Source organism: Ostrea edulis, chromosome 9 (genome assembly GCF_947568905.1).
Source record: "Ostrea edulis chromosome 9, xbOstEdul1.1, whole genome shotgun sequence".
NCBI lineage: Eukaryota > Metazoa > Mollusca > Bivalvia > Ostreida > Ostreidae > Ostrea > Ostrea edulis.
In genome coordinates, this window is record NC_079172.1 from 29,566,276 (window position 1) to 29,590,859 (window position 24,584).

Consider the following 24,584-nt stretch of genomic DNA (forward strand, 5'->3'; position numbering starts at 1 on the left):
ATTTTTAACAACACCATTGTATATCAGACAGGGATGTTATTATATGATGTATTTTGGGATGTGAGAAATAGGGGATGCTATATTCACATGATGAGCATTCCTGATACAATCTAGGAGTCAATCAGTACCACTATAAGATGCAATCAGCATCCATCCTCATGATAGGTGGTGAAGGTGTATTTTATCAAGTAATAACCCCATTAATACCAACAGATAACAATTACACATTGATGTGTGATTAGAATATCAGTATGACAACATTTCTGATTGTAATGAAGTGGGGAGTTGATAGGTTTTTTTTGGTTTAAATCAATTGAACTGCAATTAAGAAATTTTCTGATTGAAGTTTGTCTGTCATCTTTAAGCTTTCAACATTTTCAACTTCTCAAGAATCTCTAGGTCAGTTTCATCCAGACTTGGCTAACATTAATAATAACATTTCTTCAAAGTGAGGACCAGTTCACTTTCAGAGAGATAATTAAGAAAGTTAAGGGGGGGGGGGGTAAAAAAAGATTATCAAGACCTGTACAATTAGAAAAACCTTAACTTTCATAAAAATTCAGGTTATATTGAAGGATTATTTAGTCCAGGGGCTAAGAAAGGAATTTAGTTATATATTGAAATACAAGTATATTTGAAAATTCGATCAATATGAATTTTCTTTTCAAGAACAAGCTGGTGCAATTTCTCAGATCAATATGCAGACATGGTCTTGTGTTGTAGATTCAGGTTTGATCAGAGCGTTAACCCCCATGAAGTCTGAAATAAAACAAAGAACATTTTTCTTAAATCCTCTCAAGAGCCATGTGGACCCAAATTTTATACACCTGTCAAAGACGGGATGTATTATAGTATGGCGTCGTCCGTCTGTCTGTCTGGACATTGTAGGCAAAATGCAGGATGAACCGTAACTCCAGGCTCTTACAACTTGATAAATTGATTGTGATGACGAGAGGAAGATGCATTTTGTTTTCAAGGTTGTAGTATCAGTTTTAGAAAAACCTTGTAGACAGAATACAGACTGGACTATTGGGGCTAGGACTATCAAACTTGGTACACATACTCCTTATGCCAAGTGGAGGACACCTTTTGTTCTTCCAGGTCAAAGGTTAAAGGTCATATCACTTGGTAGGAAAACCTTGTAGGCAAGATACAGACGGAACTGTTGGGGTTAGGACCATCAAACATGGTATATATACACCTTATGCTTAACCAAACGGAGGATGCCTATTGTTTCTCAAGGTCAAAGGTCAAGATTGTAGTATCACTTAGTAGAAAAACCTTGTTTTCTTTACGGATACAGGTATTGCCCTGAAATTTAGTCGCTCTCGGAAGAATATAAGTTCAGTGTGCATTTCAGCTGGATTGTTGCACCTTGACCCACTTTAGGGGTAAAAGTAGGTCAAACAGTCAATTCAGAGTGCATAAAGTACTTACAGGTTAACGGGTGTGTGTTGTACCGCTTGTGGTACTCTTGTTGTTATGATGGAAGCAATGATTTAGAATTGTTCATCTGTAACCTCAAGTTACAAGACGAGGCTTTTATGGTTGTGTTTTTTTATGTTTTACAACGGAACATGCAACTCCTCAGGCGAGTGAGGTAACCTATGGGCTTCTTGTGTTGTTGTGTTAAGGGGATCTTTTGTGTAAATACATACACATACACACACACACCGACAGCAAAGCGACTATCATTCCCTGTAGTTTAAAACCATTATATGATTGAGTATATTAACGAATTAGGTTTATAACGAATCAAAATTGTTTGTTCCCTGCATTTCACTATAAACGTCTTTTATTATACATGTAATAATATTATATAGATCCATGAGCCAACTTATTCTCCATGATTGATTGACATTGAGATAAAGTAACATTTTGCACAAATCTTGACATTGAGATAAATTAACATTTTGCACAAATTTATGTACAAATGTGAACAATAGATCACAAATGATTTATTGAAGCCTTTCTTGGTTTGAATTTTTATTGTTTACTTTGAAACAGTTGGCAGCCAGAACAAAGAGTTAAGTTCGCCAATGCTCGGCTTCCCCTTCCAGACCAGGCTGGTCATCGAGAAAACCATGACGGAGATCATGTGGAGGTTTGTCTCCCTTTGTTTTCAGGACTGTCCCATATTCATATATGCATATGAACTGATGTACATATAATAGAATAGACTACTTTATTAAAATGTTTGTGCTAAAGATAAATTAGGTTAACAGAGGTATAAAAAAAAAATTAAAAAGTATTAACTTTGAATAGAAAATCCCATAATTTCAAGAAGATTAAGTGAAATCAAAACCTGTATTTTATCAGAAATTACATGGAGTGAATTTATTTGGTTGACCAGTATCAACTATGGGTTGGTTGTCATTAGAAATCAATCAGTTGTCAAGATGGTTCTGATGACGACCGCTCCACAGTCAAAACCGGTAAACCAAATAAATTTACTCGTGCATTTTCATGATGTGTTAGTGGTCTTATTGACCACCATTCGATATCACTTGTGAGAATCTTCCACTATCTAAACCTTAAGGTGTAGTCTCCAGCATTGAGTTTGTATTTTACTAAAATATTCAAATTTGTTTTAAAAAATCACATCAGACATGTAATACAGTCCTACAGGTATTAAATACTGGTCAATAATGTTAGATGTTGGAGGGAGATGATTTTTAGATGTTCGATATCGGAAGCTTTCTGGCTGACCCCGGCGATATCACATGTGACAATCTTATTCTGTATGTAAACGTCTTCACTGTCAAAGAATATTACTTCAGTGGATCAGTTTGCAAGAGATGTTAGTGACTGAGGAACAGGTGTATTTTTCCTATCCTGGTTTCCCGATCTTCCCTTTTACCATAACCTTAGTCTCGTAATGAACTTTGAATATTGTTACGGTCCAATAATTTTTGCCTCCAGTAGGAGACTAAGAATGCTTGTTTTATGTTTTGGGGTTTTTTTTTGCACAGACATAAGGCCAATTCAACTTAATTAGTAGATTATCATCCAGGGTCACCAAAAAATATGGGGCGGGTGGGAGGATTTTATTTTTTAATTTTTATTTTCTGAGAAAAATATTAATGACAAATGAGTTTTTGTCAACAGAAGTGCATCATTTAATGCCAGATGGATATCAATCTATGCTTATTTCACAGACGAATTCCAGGTTAAGCTTTAATTTCAAACACAGAAAGATACCAAACTTCTTCAAGATATGAAGAACATTAATCCCTTCCTTTCATTTACGCCTGTAAGAAATTAAGAAAACCGTGTGATCTATTTTCTTCATGTGGCTGTTCACGTTGCTATACCGGAAATGTAAACAAGAAGTGTAAATACCAGAGTTGGTCATGGAAAAATTTTCCGGAAATCGCAAGTTCCACAAAATAAAAAAATTCTGGGTGGGCTGATTTTTGAAGGGCGGGCGGGGATGATAATCTATTAATTAAGTTGAATTGGCCTTAAAGCAGGTTTAAAGCTCCTTTGGTATTAATTTTCATGATAAGAGAAGAAGTGAAATGGAAAATATCCAATTTGATGATAATACACATCTCTAACCTGTTAACATTGTAGGTATACACAAACTCTAGTGAGAAGGAACAGATGGGCTGGTGGCCGGCCGTGCTGAAGATGTTGAAGGGCGAGTTTGCCGTGATAGAATACAGCGGGTATGACTCAAAGTACACAGACATAGTCCCTCTGGAACGAGTTCGATCTGTCAACCCAAAGTAAGTCTGACTCGAGTCAGTTCTTAAGGCTGTCACAGTCTTTTCTGTTTAAGTTTTCTATTGATTTCAGTAGTTTGCCATGGATAATTTGATAGTCTACTCCACTTATGTTGAAGTTCCTTCTGTTGAACTATCTGTCATATTGAAGTCACTTATATTGAAATATCTATTATATTGAAGTCACTTAAATTGAATTATCTGTTATATTGAAGTCACTTATATTGAACTATCTGTTATATTGAAGTCACTTATATTGAACTATCTGTTATATTGATGTAAAAGTAAATCCCCAGTAACATTATTAAATTGAATTAATTTAATTTATTTATTGACATCACCATGTTGGCATACAGTCAAAATAACAAACGACATATAACAAAAAGAAGAAAAAAATTAACATTGGTTATATTGAACTTTGGATTGAATAAACATTTCAGGTTGGTCCCCTGAATTTCAATACATCCGGAGTAGACTGTAGATTAGAAATGTATCTTTTTAATCATATGCTAATTACTTTGTATATTAATTCAATATAATGCTACTATAACTGTTTGATATTAAGGGTTGATTTATTTATTGTTTTGTTTGTTTTTAAGAATTTTTCTTTATTTTTCAGCCCACCCATAGATAAGGACACATTTCAGAAGTTTTCTGTAGAAGTGCCTATAGATTTACGGGAGGTGTAAGTAATCAGCAGACTACTGAGACTTATCTTTCTTAATTAGATATCTCAAATTTCACAATCATGAGTGTTATTGAGAATTTTCAATTTACATGTACATAAGTGCATTCCATTTTAGTTGCCAAGATGACCATGAGCACGCTGAGTTTAAGAAACATATAGGAGGGGGCTGTGTTTGTTTTGATCATCAAGAGGGGACTCTGAATGTCATGGTATGAGTTTCATGTTATATTCTTCTGTGGCAGTTTAGATACAGTAGAACACAATTACAGCAAACATGTTTATAACAAATTCACGCTTACATCAAAGTAATTTTCATTCCCTGTTGTTTTAAAACTAAAGCTGTGGTTTCATAGGAAAAAATTGTTTGTAATTATAGGGTTTTAGTAAGATTAAAATATTTATGGATAGTTTTACAAAATTCAATTTAATAAATATTTGGGGTATAGTATGTCCTTACAGCGAATTACAAAAGACCGGTTGAGTTTTCAACTGCCTGCTGGATTGATCAATAGACTTTACAATTTGGTCAGCCAAGAATCACATTTGGTCTGAATTTAGGTCATAAAGTTACTCAAGCATAGATTTTACAGGTAAATCTGAGGGCTATTCCAGCAAAAAAAATATGGGGGGGGGGAGGCACTTTATTTTTAAGACAGCCACCCATACAGTTAAATTTCCCTCTGCTACCACCATCCATACAATTAGATTCTTCCCTGCCACCACCCATACAAAAAGAATTATGAATTAAAAACTGAAATCTTCTAAATTAAGATTTTCTTTAAAGGTAGAATTTAGTTTCAACGAGTTGAAATTATATAACTATATATTTACATTCACTGAATCTTTTCTCTTATATTTCTTTTGAAATTGACATTGCTTTCAACATTAAATGAATACATGTTTGTTGCAAACTAGCTCGATTTGGTTTTCTTGTACTACCTGTCTGCATAATCATTACCAAGAATAGAGCATCATCAAGGTCAAAGGGTGTATTGACTGTTTCATTTAACGTAACAAATGGATCAACCATATGATGTTTTAGAACTTAATTCTAGTTTATATTTTAAAAAATGCATGAAAATAAACAGTAAAATGTCTTTCATTGCAGGAAAAAAATGCATTTTTTTATTTATGCAGTTTCAGTAGGGGAAAAAAAATAGGACAATCTCAGCATATAAAATGAAAGACAAAATGCAAGTAATTTTGTATACTTTGGAAACATGTGATGTGTCCTTTTAGTTGTAGAAACCTAGCTCTGTTTGCTTATTATGATCAAAGTTTCACTAGACTAATGATGTGGGATATTGTCATATCATTTCTGGACTAAATGTGCATGTCCTTTTTACTCATGTCATGATCTGGGTGCTTGTTAATTGTTGAAATAACAAGTTGATTTTTTTAATGATATAAAACTAAATAAAATATAAAATTATGCCACATAAAATTTAAATTCACATGTATTGTTACTCTCTATATTGCTTTAAGACATAATCTATGTCTTATCACATCAGTTACAATATGTACATACATAAATACATAAAAATAACATTGTATGGCAGAATACAAATTCAAGTAAGCAACGTAGAATAACTTTTCAACAAGGTTTTCTCGCAAGACATAAATATAGACTGTGACTTTTTCCGTTTGACTTTCCTGTGATTTTTTTTCCTACAATCTCTTGTACATGAGGAAACTCTCGATTACTCCATTTAAAATTTCAGTCCCAAGCACAATATTTACCTGATTTATATCGCAATCAGGCAAATTTTACACTCTGTTAAAGGTAGTGGTATACCAGGTGGGAGATTTCATATCCGATTTACCCTGCACATCTCAAAGTCTGTCGAAATTCACACTTTCGGAAACAATGGTCTTGATTCCCTGATCCTTGATTTTGTTAAATAAACAACAACTCAGGGTTTTGTTAACTAACCCCACCCGACGCTGCATGTTGATTACACGTTAAGCAATTGATAGCTTCAGTATAATAATTGATTTAGAGTGCCGATTAAACAAGATCACCGCCGAACTAATACCCTTGCATTTTTAAAACGAAAGTGTTAGGGGCGATAATTCCCAGAATTCGTCCGAAATCGAAAGTAGAAGTCATGTAGTAATCGGAAATTGTACAGTTGTTTCATAAAGGTGAAATTACACGAAAAGGCTGTAAAACTCATGGTCGTTGGTTGCGTTAGACAGGTGGTCGTTTAAGACAGGTACAATAAGTAAAGTACGGCGTTGGAGGGAAAATTTTAAGGTCATATTGAGTTATCTGCCCATTTATCAATCTTTTTATCGTACATGTACTTATTGTAGGATGTCTCCGCTTTTCTTTTTCTTTTGTAATAAAAGAAACACCACGTGATTTTATCATAATTAATTCACTAGAACCCATGTTTTGGGGGGTTTTTTAACCTAGAAGACAACCACCCATACAAATATATTTTCCCAGATCACCACCACCCATCCAAAAAAATATCGACTACCGTCCCTCCCCCCCCCCCCCATACGTTTTTTGCTGGAATAGCCATGAGTTGATTTCAGTATCTTATGCAGCTATTTCCCTAGGGATTTTTTAAAGTGAACATCAATAAAATTAAATTTGATTATATTTCTCTCTGATATACATTTGATTACTTTAACAATTTTTTAAACTTTACTTAAAAGTATTAACTTTAATAATGTTTAAGTAATCAAAAAAGTGCAGGCTCTTTATTCTCTCTCTCTCTCTCTCTCTCTCTCTCTCTCTCTCTCTCTCTCTCTCTCTCTCTCTCTCTCTCAAATTTAAAACATTATTTCAAGTGTTTTGTTAACTAAATTGGAATAAAATCAAATTTGATTATTTCTCTTTCAAAAATACTTATGATTACTTTTAGTAAAGAAAGGGGTGCTCTCTTTCTCTCTCTCTCTCTCTCTCTCTCTCTCTCTCTCTCTCTCTCTCTCTCTCTCTCTCTCTCTCTCTCTCAAATACAATTTTTTTTATTGTTGATTAAATTGAACTTTACTAAACTCTCATCAATTTCACATAATAAATTTTCATTGGACATCTCACAAAGTGTCCACATGTACAATTCATCTATTTGTCAATATATATTTGAGGTCAGTCAATTCATATCACACAAAGAAAACTTTCAGAATACTCTTCTATTGTTACTGTTTCTGACCAATAGAATTCTTGTTATTATAGCTAAACCATTCAGGTTCAGTCTTCTATTGTTTAGTTATTCTATTTATAGTTTTCAGGGTTGGTTAGCACACATCTACCTAGCAGTGTATTTCTTTGGGAATTTCACAACACCTATTCAGCTTAGAACCATGGAAAAAAATAAGATGGGGAGATATTTTAGAAATGGAAAAGAAATTTTTGAAGAAACAAATAAAGAAATTAAATTCTTTTCCTGAAATAATCAGTAAAACTGGAGTATATAATTATTGTATTTACGGGGTTGTCACTCACACTGAGTTCTTTGTCATACCTGAGTAACTTTGTGACCTAAATTCAGACCAAATGTGATACTTTGCTGACCAAATTGTAAAGTCTTATTGATCAATCCAGCAGGCAATTGAAAACTCAACCAGTCTTTTGTAATTCGCTGTAAAACATATTCTGAATGTATTGGATATGATGAATTACATTTACAACAAATTAGAATTGTCCGTCCCCAGCATTTAGCTGTGTGTTTTACTGTGATATAAAACTCTCCTTTTTTTGTTTTATGATTTTGATTTGGATGTGTTTCAGTCCCTCAAGGAGTCTGTGATAAAGAGGGCCTCTATGCTAGCTGATATGCACTTACGCAATGTCCGTCAGAAGCTGATGTTGAAGAAGAGAACAGAGGAAGCAGTTCAAAGGCTTCAGGTAAACCCAGTGTCCTTCAGGAAGGAAGATCTGAGATCTGAAATTTAATACACATATTGTTATATTTCCAATGTTTTTGCCTTGAATTTTGTAACTATCATTAAATTGTATTGATAACCATTTCCTAATGAATGCGATGAAGTTGTGAACAATGCATGTAGGAATCTTTGATAAATATAACTAAATCTATTTTAATACATGCATATTGTTTATATTGGGGATTCCAGCAACAATGAATTTAGAATGTAGATACAAGAGATAAGTTTCATTTTTGAAAATACATGCAGGTATGCACTTTAAGGTTTTATACTGGCTGACACGCTTCATGAAATATGCAGGTGTGAAGCACAGGGGTCGAAATTAACTTTTTCTTCCACAGGCTAATTTTAGCCTGTGGGTAAAAGATCCACAGGCTAAAATGAAAACCTACAAGCTAAAATAAAAATAATGAAGCAGTGCTCTTTTTTTCATATTGTTTTTTAAATCAATGATTTTCCCCACCATTACTGAGCCTAGTGGGTCAACAGGCATCATTTGGACAAAACACTAATTTACGTAAGTCATATGATGCAATGTTTAGGTCTCTTGACCATCGCACCTCAAATATTCACAACCTGTTTACTTCAGGTATAGATCCAATGTCTTCCAATTTTATGCCACGTCAGGGTTGTCACAAGTAATTTTTCAAAGTGAATTCCAGACTCGTGGTTTATAAGCAGCACGATCACGAGTCCCATGATTTTTTTGTTTTTTGTTTTTGGTAATCGCCTACACGGTGAGCAGTGCACTCATGCCGCGACTACAACCCGACCTCAGTATGAAAATGAATTGATGTAGATAGAAAATTCTGATTAAATTAACTACCAGAAGACTTGAATTCCAAGTATGAGCTTTTTTGTTATTCATTTATCTAACAAGAAATCGGAATTTATGTTTTACCAAGTCAATTTAATCACCCCTATAAGTAAACAAGTCTATATTTTTCATTATATAATGCGATGTCCGACCTCTAAAGCATTTGTTTGACGCCGAGTTTCTTAAAAAATCATAAAAGAAAATCCGGATAGAAATGGTTGTTGAAATCATTCGTTCATGTAAGCGTTTGTATGATTTTGAGTGCAAGTTTAAGAAAAGCGAATGGCGCATCGCGGCTTAAAACGGATACGATACGATCATGGTTTGTAAATCCCCACTCGCTAAGATTTGCGAGTGTCCACTATTTTTACTTGCTATTTTTCAAATCTACTCGCAATTTGCGAGTATTTCTCGCTAATTTCGAGCCCTGGAAGCATTGCATATTATACCTGCGTGTATTTTCAAAACTGAAATTTATTATTTAAGAGAATATATATATTTGATAAGAGCCATTAACTTTGTTTAGCAGTGTTTAAAATCTTTGGATCAGGTGCTAATGTTGACAATTGGAAAGAATTCCAAAAGTTATTAATAGAACATCTGAAAGTTATTTTAAGTTCACTGAGAATATTTTGTACTTCACCAAACTGAAACTTCATAATTTCTGTGATAGAGATATTTCTGTAAGTGTTGTCAGTCTCTTCCATGTCATTTATTCCGATTATGATTTTCACTTTACTTTCACTATAGGGGAGAAGAGGGACGATTATTGACTTTCACTTTACTTTACACTTTCCCTGTCAGTATAGGAGGAGAGAGGGACGATTATTGACTTTCACTTTACTTTACACTTTTCCTGTCAGTATAGGAGGAGAGAGGGACGATTATTGACTTTCACTTTACTTTACACTTTTCCTATCAGTAATAGGGAGAGGAGAGTTGATTATGACTCACTTTACTTCACACTTTCCCTGTCAGTATAGGAGAAGAGGGACGATTATTGACTTTCACTTTACTTCACACTTTTCCTGTCAGTATGTTGTGTGTGACCTGTCGACAGGGGGATACTTACTCCTCCTAGGTACCTGAGCCCACCTGTGGTGTGTTCAAGGTTTTTCTGTTTGCCGAATTATTAGTTTTATATTCTTTATGGGATTTATAAGATTGGTCACAGTTTGTTATCTTCTCTTTTTTCATACAAAGTTATTTGAGAGAATCTTATTTTGAATGACCTCGCTGTCCTCACAAATGTACACCAACAAAAAATTCTCGCAAAAAACGTGATACATAATTTTTATTTCCTATCCATGCTTATTAGATAATTTGGAATAATAGTAAGACACAATTTTGATTCGTTATAAACATAATTTGTTATATCCAAAATGTTCATCATATGTTTAATTAAGAACTGTAACCGTATTTTACTATGTATGGTGAAAAATTATGTTCAAGGGAAATACCTGTTCTTGGAATCAGAATTCATGTAAGATGGTTGCAAAAATTTGTGTTTTAAATTTCAGAGTACAAAAATCCGCTCGGGTTACACAGAGGAGTTTCGCGTGCGAGACGATCTGATGGGGCTGGCTATTGGGACACATGGTGCTAACATACAGCAGGCCAGGCATGTAGAAGGCATTACCAATATAGAACTGGACGAGGATACGTGTACTTTTAAAGTTCATGGAGAGGTGAGTCTGTCTTAAGACACACATCCCCCCCCCCCCCTCCAAATTTCTTGGTGATTGTCAGATATAATATTCTTTGAAATGTAGTGTTGAAAAAAATTTTTAGAAATAAGTATTTTCAACATTTTTTTTTATTATTTTTTTTTTTTTTTACACATTCATTTTTAGAAAAGATGAAGTGCAGCTTGTATTAGTTTTGATGTTATTTACTGTTTGATGATTAGCATGGTTTTACATGATATATTTTTTACAATTTCATATGTAGGCACATGCTGCCTTTGTTACTAATTGCTGGTTTTACAATATGTGAAGTAAAAATGTCGAAAAATAAGTGTCATGTAAGTTGTTATGAAGGAAATAGGTGCAACTTTGTGCTGAAAATAAAATGAAGAAGTGCCTTTGTAATTTAGTCACAAGAAGCTGTGAAGAAAGCCCGAGTCCTGCTGGAGTATGTAGAAGAGACGTTTCAGGTTCCCAGGGAACTTGTAGGCAAGTAACTCTCACTTCCCCAGTGATTTTTTGGGGGGCCAAAATGCCACCGATATTCGGCTTTTTCCCCTCACTAAAATTAGCTATTTTTCCCAATTATATAAATGTTTTTCCCAATTTCAAATCTAGGGAAATTAGGCCAATTATAAAAAAGGTTACCGTATATTGCTGACAAAGAGTAAATACATTTTTTTCTTCAGTTTTATTCTCCAAACCACTGCACATGCAAAGGGTTTTGTAAAGAATATATAAAACAATAGAGGCATCCATATATGCAGATATGCAGCGAAGTGTATAGTTTCCAGATACACATTAAGCCAATATATTGTTGACAATTTAGTTTGACCGCCATTATATGTAGGGTCAGGCTAATAACAGGAAGTGGCCAACAGTATAGGGTTTCACTAAAATCCGAAAAATACAAACAGGAGAGACATTCTGGAAACTTGATTATCAATATAATATTTACAAGATTATGGGTACAAATGCTGGTGAATTAATAATTTATTATTTTCTTTATGAAATTAGACAATAAGTATTTCTTAGAAAAAGTAAATAATATATATACAAGGTGTGACTTCCAATACATATTTAATGTTAGATAATGATTTATTTTATGATTTTAAATCAGATCTGAAATAAACCTTGTTATTTGATTATTTTATGCGTCTTTACCATTTTAATTTACTTTGAATGATTTTTCCCAATTTGAAGAAAATGTCGCTAATTTTTCCCAATTCAAAAGGAGGGATGATAGTTTGAAAAACCATAAAAATCACTGCTTCCCAGACACAAAAATAATCATAACCACTAATTCTGAACAGAGGCTGGAGAGATATTGATAGATAATGGTATCATTATATTGATAGAAATAAATTCTAAAGAGAAAGAAACAGCAATAAATTGCTGATGTTCATTGGTGGTCTAATTCTTGTTGATTTCATTGATTATTTGATGAACAACAATTCTTTCACTAGGACTCCATAAACAAGATCTTTGTTTTTCTGAAACCACAGAAAATTTTCCCCCATTCATTGATTTCACAGTAAAGTAAAACATTGTAACAGTTATAGCTCCAGGATCAGCAATAAACAATGCATCTTACCAAACTTCATTATATCCCAATACAATATTTATTAGTTTCCTCTCATGGAGGAATAAATATCACTTTGCAATAAGCATGAATTCATTATATGCATGTTCATTATAAGTGTGTTTTCAAAACAGTCTGTTTCTCTATCTCCATTTTAGGCTTGAACAAAAATAAGGTTGCAATACAAGCCATGTTATCTGAAGTTTTTCTCCCATTTTAGCAAAAGTAATTGGTAAAAATGGGCGTAACATCCAAGACATTGTGGATAAGTCGGGCGTTGTGAGAGTGAAGATTGAGGGAGATAATGAGAGTGAAACGCCACGTCAGGAGGTAATGGCGTCACTGGTAAGGGGCGGAGTAAGATACATGTCAATCAGTATCAACAATCAATCACAGCTGCACAATAGCGGTCCTGTACATTTTAGAGCAATATATGCAACTGAATTCAATTGTACTTGTTCCTTTTTTATTTCTTTTTATTTCCGTGCAGTACCACGGGTAGTGTCCACACTAGTGGGCCCCTTTTCAGGTATCTGGCTGGAAAAATAAAATAGTACTTGGAAAATAAAATAGATTAAGATTTTTTATTAGGACATTTAAAGGGAGGAGGGATTCATCAAACTTGTGGTGTTCCAAAAAGAAACTACACTAATTACATTTGAACTTCAGTATCTCGAACATTGATATCTCAAACACCATGGATATATCTAAGTGAGTTGAAATTCCCAACTAAATTTTATTTATCTATTTTAACCTCAATATCTCAAACCCATGGATATCTCGACATTTTTTTCTCACCCCCATCAAGTTTGAGATAACAAGGTTTGACTGTATTCAGTTTTGAATCGTGTAATTGTGCAGCTGATTGAATGTGAAGGCATACTTTATAACCTGAGTGTTTTGTGAGAAATTAAGCTCAATTTGATATACGTGTCTTTATTGTCATTAAAATGAGATGAATATTCTACGCAGCTCAAACTGATCGGGTCATTGAAATTGGGTTCGTTTGGGGTTTTTTTCCTTATATTTCCAAAGTTATAAATGAAAAAGTTAATGAATAGATGGAAAACATTTCCTTTTTTTGAAAAAACTGATAAAATTTTGAGGTTTGAGTGGTTTGGAAAGCGTCACATGTGTCTTACTTATTGGCATCTTGCCAGTTTCTACGTAATTGTTCTGGCTTGCTTTCGTTCTTTATATTTATTTGTTTGTGAGTTTTGAATTTCTAGCTTACCACCTGAGCCGAAAGCCTCAGTGAGCTTTTCTGGTCAAAATGTAACTGTTGTATGTCATCAGTTTGTAAAACTTTGTGATCAATGGGCCAATTCTTTCGTAAACTTTGTGCATGGTCTTATGAAGGTTCACACCCATGGAGATGATGTTTTGAAAATAGTAAACACAGGGTAGTTTAAAATTTTGGAAGAGCCACTTTTCTGGAAAATCCAGAACTTGCATTGAAATTGTTTAATAGAGTGAAGGGGTTTAAAGATGTGTGATTTAATGAAGATGTAGGATTTGTCAAATTTATTAATTTGGTCATTAACACATGAAATGCACCAAGTAAAAGACATTTTTGAAGGATATTTTTCTATTTTCTATTGAATTTTCAAGTAAAGATTTGTGAATGATGCAAAAATAAAGGGAGATTTTTTAGGTTAATATAGGTTTTTGGCAATGTTGAAATATTAAGAAATAGTTTTACAAAATTCTGTAACATATATTTTGGGGTATCCCATTTCCTCAAGTTTACATCAGAAAATGCAAATGCTCATAGGAGTGATGTGGTCCATGGGCCTCCTGTTTTCTTTTAGTTTTGTTTTCATCCATATGGGCATTATGGCCGTGGCATGGAGTAATGATGGTGATATATTACTTGTCGGTGTGTTTGAGTTCATGTCTATTATTCAAAGGATTATTACATCACACACGAGTCCTGGGTTCTTGTTGATATAGGAGGGAGTATGTCCATAATGAGGTGGCAGTGCCCACTTTGCAGTGTCCTTTTTCATAAATTTACTCAGCATACAGATTTGAAAATTATGACTTGACTGCTCAAAGATATATAATCAGAGTTTCAGAGGAAAACTGAATATTATAGGAGAGAATTGTGAACTGTATTTGTCTGTTATGATGTGTCCATTGTGTAATAGTATTTGAACATTTCGACTTCTGAGATACTAATTAGCTAATTTTTGCCAAATTTGACAAGTAGCATCAATGAGGTAAGAGGGACAAATATTGTGAATATTGTTGTCCCAATCCCTCTAGGGGTTGAGTGTGGGGAACAAAAACCTCTTTTAAAATTTTGGAAAAACCACAAGAACGCAATTTCTCAAATTCATTCACAAGCATCCTAATGTAGTGATCTATCTCAGGTCGTAGGTAATATTGGTCAAAATTCTCTCAATGATAAATTTATTTATCTGAATACTGTTTACAATTCAACAGGCCATCCACAATGGATGTATTATCAGCCTCTCTTTTCGCTTCAGATGAACATTGAAAATCATAGGTCGTATTGACAGATAAATATGAATATTTCATATTAAGCCATTTCTCAATTTTAGTTGGCAATTGGCCTATGGCCCCACACCTATCTGATATTTTGAGTACCAAGTTTGTAAAATTTATTGATATTTATTAAAATTGGTATTCTGTGTATATGAATTATATTTTTACATGTGTTTATTAAACTTTCATTAGGTTAATGTTTATATTGCTAAAGCACATATGTACTAGATATGACACAGTAATTCCAGTCAGAAGGTGAAAAATACTGAACTGTTTTGGATTATATTTAGGATTATTTTTTGGGTCTTTTTCCAGGACAAGTGCCTTTTATATTCCAGTCAGAAGTAACAGAATGTGTACTGTTTAGGTGTTTGTTTAGAATGATAATTTCTCGGGTTTTTTCCAGGGACAAGTGCCTTTTATATTTGTTGGAACTCAAGAAAGTACAGGAAATGCAAAAATCTTACTGGAATATAACCTAGACCATCTAAAGGTATGATTATTCTTAAGATTACAAGTGTATTAACAAATTTGGCAGCATGATACCAAACCGCTAAAATAAATGAAAATTATCACCCCGCAGAAAAAACTCACAATGCATCAACAGAATTGTTGTTACTTTAAAAAATGTTAATGTGTGGAAACTTGAGGAAGGGATGCTCTATTACTTCAGTAGTGTATTCATTTCTTTACAGGAAGTAGAGAAGTTGAGATTAGAGAAGTTAGAGATTGACCAACAGTTGAAGAGTTTAGCAGGACCCACGACTGGACAGTACTACCCACCCCCACGAGAAAGGAGGTCAGGGTTTTATCCTCTGTGTTGTAATCTCACAGAGAGAGTTAGAAATCCTGCAAAGAATCATAATAATGATATTATTTATGTATACAGGATTGCAGAATTACATGTAGTTATCATACAAAATAGTTTACATTGTGATCCTGTCTTTAATATATATACATTTCTAGAACACAATATCAAAATATGAAAATGTCATATTTCCATGTTTCATCTCTGATTATTGCGATATGGAGTTTGTAGAATTTTACAGGAATATGAAGAATGATTAAGTATAAGGCTACAAATGGCTACAAAAGCACATAGTCCTCAGTACAGTTATACTTTAGGCATCAGCAGAACAAGCTGTGTAAGTTAGATGTATAGAATATAACATTGTTAATCGTAGGGGTAGTAACGACCCATCCTCGGATGACCGCGGAAGACGGGGATCAGGAAGGGGGCGGGGCAGAGGAGGACGACGATGGGCCAATGAGAGACGAACATACAACACAGGTAAAAGACAACTGAAAGATGATCTTATAAGAAAAATTGTGTTTTAAGGGCCTCTATAAATAAGTAATGAGACCTTGTAGCACAAAGGGAGAAAAGAATTGCCTCTGAAATGTGTACTGTAAACCATTTTTTTATTACATGCAAGAAATTTTTGCAATATCATCAAGAATATTTCTCGCTGTGAACCACTATTTTAATATCATCATGAAAAGTTGGGTTACTGTATGGTAAAACACATATATTGGTTGTATACAGAATTGATATTTCAAAAACCATGTGCAGGAAAGATGTGCAATGAAATACAGTTGGGTTTTTTGTATGGAACTAAAGCTTTGAAATTTTCTGAACTGGTGAGCTACTGGTCTACAGCTGCCTCTTTTTTTCCTAATGAAAATTACAACATTTATGACTTTTTTTCCAAGATGAATCGCCTCCAGCACCTATTGCGGATTGGTCAGAGGAGATGAATGCAGAAGACAACCGCCAGTCTGGCTACTACACAGATAGTATTCTGACTGGGAGAGGACCCCGAGGGGGAGGGGGATATCGGCCGCGGGGTAGGGGAGGCAGGTTTCCCAGGGGTTCAGGATACTCATCCAATAGGTCTTCAGGTAAAAATCATACTTTGTAAGTATAACTTGATTAATGGTAACACTTTTCGGCTTTCTTGGTTTTTATCAATGGTTTATATTTATAGTAATAGGTTGTTGAGTTTATTTTATGTAGTATGGTTTTGTTTTTTAAAGCTCGAACGGCATCTAGTCAGCATGTACGACTGAATCAGCTGAAAAGTTTACGCGACCGAAGGTGTCAGACTATCGATGCTTCCGCGGAAAAATCCCGCGCTTTTTGTAATGGCGTATGAATATCTGTACTGTTTAATGATTTACGACATTTTAAAGTTGTTAATGAGAAACAAATGAAAATTATCACATTGATTTACTTTAACATATAAAAACTTTCACAAAAAATAAAAACAAATCAAATAAAAATTCCAATTTCAATGCGAACTACATTTGCAAAGTCACGTGATGTCTGAAACGATAGCGTGTCTAGACGAAAGATAGCGTGGGTTTTGTTTGTAAACATTGCGTGCTGTTGGCGAAATTTAAACTGAGAAATAGTGTATCGCGGATTATTTATGGTCATTATATTTTAGGGTAGGTAATGTTTATTTGACTGTAGCATTCTCAGTAGGGTATTAACCCATCTGTAGGTTTGCAAATCATTGGTCAACTCGGTATATAAACACTGGCACGTGTTAATGTTATTGTAAACAAACCAAGCGCGGAAGCATTCATTATTATAAGGCTTTCAAGTAAAGGTTTTTGTGGAGGTAAAAGTTACTGAATTAACAATTTTTTTTTTTAAATCTGACTAGATTTTCATCTCTTGAGATGCTAGCAGTGATATATACTACAAATGGTCCATAGTTGTTTACATTGTTGCACATATTTCTTATTAAAATTTTGGTTTAAAACTTATTTCTTGTTTTTATTATGTTATCAACAAGTACATGCAATGCTGCCCTTTACAACTATTAAAAGGAGAGTTCTCACACAGTTGACTTTTTCACTAAATATCTTAATGCACAAATTTTCAGTTCTTTGTGAATTACATCTGTGCCAAGGATTGTAGAGTACTCCTTTGGCTAGCAAAGATGTGTGAATAATTGAGAGCAATGGTTGATCACAAAAATCTTCATTATTTAATAACATTAGATATTGTAAATAATCCTTCGAAAAATATTCTGAAGAAATGAATGGAATTGTAAAAAAATATATCTGTAATTGAATTTTTTTGTGAAAAGAGCTACTGTACAGATGTATTAGAAGCATTATTCCTGTATGAAGGATAAATATTCTTGGTATTGCTTGAAATCAAAGCTGTATGTGTGTTTTTAATACATGTACAGCTAATCTTCGTTATCGGGAATAGAGTTGCCAGTCCAAACCACTTCTTTTTTGTGTGTGTGTTATCCTTGTTATCGCAAATCCTTGGATATCTCAAATTTAATTTCAGTCCTGTTGAATTTGCAATAACAAGGTGTGACTGTAGTCAATGGCATCAAAATATTCACAGGTAGAAGACTCTCCATTGCGATTTATATAAAGCTATATCTACTCTGTGTACATACAATAAGGGATGAAGCATTGATAAACTGGACAGTACATAGTTTCATTATAATCTTTGCTTTCTTAGCACGACGCCATTGTGGCCCTTCAGGCCTTTGATTTTTTGTTTTTTTTTTGAGATGTCGAACTAATTCATCATGATATTTTATTCCTAACATTCCTACATTAAAACTAAACAACATTTTTCTTTTCATTTTAATTTGTTATAAGCATTTAATGTGTTGGTATGGAATGATGAAAGATAGATATTCAAGCATACATGTAGTTGCTTTGCTTGTTCAGAAGTATTGCATGCATTTTATTTTTGACAGATTTCTATGACCAACAACGATATAGATCAGATAGACCCAGTTATTCCACAAGCAGACAGAGTATGTGGCATGTTCTCCTCTTCTTATTTTTCCTGTTTTGTTGCTATAAAGAGCCATTAGCTCCCACAATCATGTTGGCTGATTATTACCAGTATGACTAAAACAGCGTTGCATTGCTTAATACAAATCATCACTGACAGTCAAACGTCCTTATTTTTGACTCAAATGTGGCTGAGAAAAAACTTTTCCAAGATATCCGAGAGTTCAAGATACATGTATTAAAGTATACATAAAGAAAATGTATTTGGGGCTTCAAACTTGCTTCTATATATTCGTGGTGTAGAAATATTTCAAAGTACATAACTTTGCAGGCCATTTGTAAAATTTTAATTGTTTACACAAACATGACTCAGACTCAGACAAACATTTTACAGACGGAAGTATCTAAAGTGCAGTCGGGGGGGGGGGCATCAGAAGAGCACATGAAAAAACAATTCTATTCGCTTAAGGGTAAAAATGCTTAACGAATGCTCTTTGTTTAAACAGATGCAGGTGGGCTTGAGAACCAAATGATAAAGTGTTTAAGGCCTTACAATATTCCATTGAATGCTGATCAGGCATTGTTTATCATCTTTGCAGAAGTACAATTTGCAGGATTCAAAAACTGAAATCAAAGAGTTTTCTTATCCCCCCCCCCCCCCCCACCCCCACCCCCACCCACCCACCCAACCAACCAACTCAAAAAAAAAAGAAAAAAAGAAAATTTGTGTAAGAAAGTTTGAACTGAAATCATGATAAACTTGTTCACGGGGCACCTTAGAAAACCAGAAATTTCAGCTTCTGAGGATGACTTGACTCTTTCAATCTTCCCCCATTTAGTTTGACTGTATAGAACTTCCATCAAATCATTGTCTTTAAAGTTTGGGGGGAAAAATTGATATGTTGATCCATTGACATTTCGTGCCTGGCTTGTGGAAATGCCTTGAAAAGAAAAGAGGTGTAACTAGCTTTAGTAACTAATTTTATAGATCATATCAATACTAATGAGGTTTAATTGTGATATATATATATGTGTATATATATATATATATATATGATTATTTCAGTGGCATATGATACAGATGAGTCACGAGACTTCCGTACTCGTCGCAGGATGACAGACGATGATGACACAGTATTAGACAATGCCAGTGTTACAAGTCAAGACCAAGATGGTGAGATAAAAAAAAAATGCAGTAAAACTCACTTATACTAAAGTGCTAGGGACAAACAATCTTGATTTGTTTTAAATGTAATTCATCATGTCCAATAAGTTCATATGTTTTAAAACAACAGGGAATTAAAATCACTTCACCCTAAGCATGAATTTATTATAAGTGTGTTTATTGTAACTGTATTGTACTGTACCTTTAAGTGGAATCAAGATGTGTCAAGATTTTACATCTGTCATACAGATCAGAATATCAGTTATACCTTTCATTAGTCACACACACCTGTTTGATGTTACACATTGTACACACACTTTGTAGATATCACACACACACGCTTGATGTTACACATAGTACACACATATGCTTGATGTTACACATTGTACACACACTTTGTAGATCATACACACACATGTTTGATGTTACACATTATACACACACTTTTGTAGATCTCACACACATGTTTGATGTTACACATTATACACACACTTTTGTAGATCTCACACACATGTTTGATGTTACACATTATACACACACTTTTGTAGATCTCACACACATGTTTGATGTTACACATTATACACACACTTTGTAGATCTCACACACATGTTTGATGTTACACATTATACACACACTTTGTAGATCACACACACGTTTGATGTTACACATTATACACACACTTTGTAGACGTGTTGTCATTTGAGTGGTTTTTAATTTTTCTTCACTCCTTAATATTGTAGATTCCTAAATATATGTGAGGAATTTGTTATCTTGTAATTTCGTGAGAGGCATCACTCGCACAATAAAATTACCCAATTTTGATTTTTTTGTTGTTGTTGCTAAATTACATGCAAGAACTCTTGATTCATATACAGAACGCTAATTCATGTTCACGTGATTTGACATATAAAAGTTATTTCATCACATTAAGTACTCGCATAAAATAAGGAATCTATGCTAATAGAAAAGCTACTGATAAGTTTTCTCATAGTGTGTATTTCCTTTGATAGATGCTAGAGACCAGAGACCCAGGAGGAAGCGACGGAATAGAAATCGTCCCTACGGCAACGGAAGTGCTGCATCGGGTACGGAAACAGACAATAGTGTATCAAATTACCGGCCCTCTGGTGGCCGGCCCTCACAATTTCAGAATGACATGTCCTCTAACCTTGTGAATTCTGTGAAGACTGAATTATTAAAAGTGAAAACTGAACCATCGGGACCGTCCAAGGGAGATAAATCAAACAACACGAGTAATTCAAAATCTGGTGGGGAATCAAGAAAACCGGGATCAGGCCAGCCTCGAGAACAGAGGAAACCTGTGCAGAAGTACTCCACTTCAGCAAGGAATGGAACAAGTGGTTCAGAATCCGATTCTAAAGCAACAAAAAGCAAGAATAACTCCACGGCTAGCAGTAAACCCAAAGAACAGATTGTTAATGGAGAGTAGGACTGCCTAAAGAAATCTAGCTGAGAAAAGAAAAGCTCACTCAGCTGAGCATGTTATCTGATATACCTTTTCATCCTCCTTCCACAGGAGAGTGCTTTGTTACCTAGGAAACCATTTAAGACATTGTTTAGTGTTTGAGGTTTCTATCTTCACTTTGGAGATAGTGTTTGCTATGCAATTTGTGTATGCCCATCATGGTGACTTCTGTCCTGTTATATTGACTGATGAGATGTCTGTAATATTGACTGTCTGTCACTGTCATGTTGTGTGAACTCTCTTGAACTTTGACCTGTGGAATTCCAGATTTGCTCTGTCCCAAAGATTTTTGCATAATAACTTGCTGATTCAACATAGGATGTTATACTGACTTCTGTTTACGACATTAGTATTACTTTCATCAGAACCGATATTAAGAATGTGATTGATGCGATGGGTCGGGTTAAGAATGTGATTGACTCGATGGGTCGGGTTAAGAATGTGATTGACTCGATGGGTCGGATTAAGAATGTGATTGACTCGATGAGCCGGGTTAAGAATGTGATTGACTCGATGGGTCGGGTTAAGAATGTTCTTGACGCGATGGATCAAGTTAAGCTTGTTATTGACTCGATGGGTTGGGTCGGGAGACTTCTTACTGCTAAGTATTAAGTTAACTGTATTAAGTTAACTGTACATGTAATATCAATACACACATCAATGTAATACAGGCTTGTTGTTTTGAGAGAGGCATTAGTCTGCTGCTTAGTTTGGTTCCATTTTCATGATTTTAGATTTTCATATCTTCTAAAGTAAAGAGACCAGAGAAGAAAGCATGTATGAAACTCGGCTGCATTTAGCAATTTTCTTTTTAAACTTTTCCTCCTGTATCAGTCGTTTATTATTATTATTATCTGAATCTTCATTTTATCAGTATTTTTTTATTATTCTTTTTTTTTTTTTTTTTTTTTTTTTTTTTGATTGGAAAACTACATATCAAGATTCTTACCTTTGGGTTTTTCTTTTGCACTGTCCATGTTTTCAGTACCAGTTGAACATTAACATAGTGAGAAAACTATGATATGTTGGGTCACAAAATCTGTGAGATCATGTCTGATTGTCAATGTTAACGAATTTTACATTTCCACAAAATCCTGGAAAGAATCTGACAAAAAGTATATCATGATTTACTTTTATTGATTTTTCTGTCTAAATCTCGAAAAGCGTTAAGTGGCAGAACAACTTTGTTATTGTTGTTTGACAGTCCTATAGAATTTCATATAAAACTGATTATACACTGTATATGTGATAAGAAAGATAAAATGTTCACTTGTTGAGGACAATCAATTTTAATTTTGCTATAGTACTTAAAGTTACAGAAATATTTTTCTACAAAATTGATATGTTAGATCTTTTAATTAACACTTTGGAATCAGTTTGTCCAACAAATGTCTGTTTATCTGTCTGTAAACTGCAGGTGACACAATACCATATTGTTCATGATAACTCCTCAAGAAAATGTACTCTTGATTGCCTTCGTTGTGAGATCTTGCTTGTGCATTTGTCATGATTAAAAATTAGAAAAGGATGGACTTTATATGATTAACGATGTACCACATGTAATATCACACCATGTTGTATATTTTGAAGGAATGCAATATTGCAGGTCTTGATCTAGAGCACCTGCGCTGTACTTATTAAGGTGTTCCAAACTTAGAGTAATTGTAGGCCAGGGACTCTATTTAGGACAAGTATAAACTTAGTCTATGATAGTCAACAGTGTACTGTATCTTGTTATATATACTTTGGCATTGGTCGTATTTTGACACACCTACACTTGTCCCTATTGGAGCTATTATGTAATAGAAGACTTGAGTAAATATAAAACTGTAGTATGACATCATTCGTAGTGGAAGGTGTTTCCAGCTCATATAAATCAAAGTTGTATGGTTTGAATTTTGACAAATGTGACAAAACCTTGTTAAATTATCACATGTACATATTTATGAGGCTGTATAAAATGTCATACATTATTTCACCTGTTTTGACCAGAATTATTTGGTTTTAAATCATTATTTACAAACCAATTCTGTACAATTTGAAAAAATAACAGATGAACATCACACTATAAAGTTTAAGTATATATAACTTTTGTATAAAGTTTACATCTGAATTTCACATCTAGGTGTGATGTCTAGGACTTGTATCATATGATGATGAAGTCCGAAAATGTGACACGAGGGTATTTTTTCTCGGCATTGATCATGAGTATGATGAAAATTGTCCTCTGAACTGCTGAGAATGAGCATTTTTGTGTGTGGTGAACATTAAGAAATACTTAACTAGATTGACTTTGTACTATAGAATGTCAGCGTTGTGATTTATGATGAGGTGGTTAAGTAATTTATGTACTGGAATGTTGGATATAACACTTACAGAAGGCTGAGTGTTCTACAATGAGAATTTGATATGTATTTTGATGCAAGGGGCAAATAACTCTTGCAACACATTTTGAATAATTGTGTCATGTCTCTTGGAAACTTTTGTGAACCAAAAATCCGATGGAATGTATTGTGACTGCCTGTGTTTATTATGTGGAGATTGTACTTCAACTACTGCCAAGTAGCTCGTAGAGTTTTGATTAGTGGAGTTGTCGCATTCATTACAGTGTTTACGTTATTATAATTGACTGCCTATCGACAGTGAGGTTGTTGCACTGCTTTAGATGGAGCGTGTGATAGATTTTTTTTTTTATCTGTTCAGTTTGTGAGATGAAATTATTTGCGAGACTGAAGACATTATTAATTTATTTCATTTTAGGCCATTCATTTGTAGTTACCTTCCATCCAATGCGAATTTTTTTTTTTCTTTTTGTAATAAAACATTGCTAAGATAAGATTGCTTCATTTGTTGATTGTCTTTGAATCCTAAGTGCCTTTATGCAAGTGAAGAACAATATATTAAAGGGTGAAAATTTATGTGAAATCTTCATTTTAGATATGTCACTCGGGTGACCTATTGCTATCTGTTTTCATCCGTCGGGCGTTAACATATGAACATTTTCAGCTTCTCTTAAACTGATTGGCCAATTTTGACCAAATTTAGTGTGTAACATCTGTAGGAAAAGGGGAGCTTAAATTTTGAAATTCATGATCCGAATCCACTGGGTCCATGAACTTTGGGTAAAAACTGTAAAAATTGATACAATCTTTAAAAACCTTCTCTACTCCTGAGAATCTAGCAGACAAACTGGGTACATCGTCATGGTTATAATGAGCAAGGGTGCTCTACCAAAATTGTTAAATTCT

General features: G+C 34.0%; 1 protein-coding gene across 2 annotated transcripts in view; it reads left to right on the forward strand.

Annotated features, from left to right (window-relative positions):
- The window catches only part of LOC125658964 (RNA-binding protein FXR1-like), a 30,452-nt gene extending 6,275 nt beyond the window's left edge, over positions 1-24,177 (forward strand). Inside the window, exons 4-18 of one of the 2 annotated variants that reach the window (XM_048890436.2) lie at positions 2,008-2,104; positions 3,577-3,731; positions 4,348-4,413; positions 4,532-4,625; positions 8,159-8,275; positions 10,651-10,818; positions 11,226-11,304; positions 12,618-12,742; positions 15,315-15,401; positions 15,604-15,707; positions 16,093-16,199; positions 16,622-16,810; positions 18,646-18,705; positions 19,752-19,859; positions 20,861-24,177. In XM_048890436.2, the coding sequence (XP_048746393.1) occupies positions 2,008-2,104; positions 3,577-3,731; positions 4,348-4,413; positions 4,532-4,625; positions 8,159-8,275; positions 10,651-10,818; positions 11,226-11,304; positions 12,618-12,742; positions 15,315-15,401; positions 15,604-15,707; positions 16,093-16,199; positions 16,622-16,810; positions 18,646-18,705; positions 19,752-19,859; positions 20,861-21,300 (1,996 nt within the window). In that variant the 3' untranslated portion in view covers positions 21,301-24,177. The remainder of the gene's footprint in view (positions 1-2,007; positions 2,105-3,576; positions 3,732-4,347; positions 4,414-4,531; positions 4,626-8,158; positions 8,276-10,650; positions 10,819-11,225; positions 11,305-12,617; positions 12,743-15,314; positions 15,402-15,603; positions 15,708-16,092; positions 16,200-16,621; positions 16,811-18,645; positions 18,706-19,751; positions 19,860-20,860) is intronic. The other variant, XM_048890437.2, reaches the window with a different exon arrangement.
- The last annotated feature ends 407 nt before the right edge of the window (positions 24,178-24,584 follow it).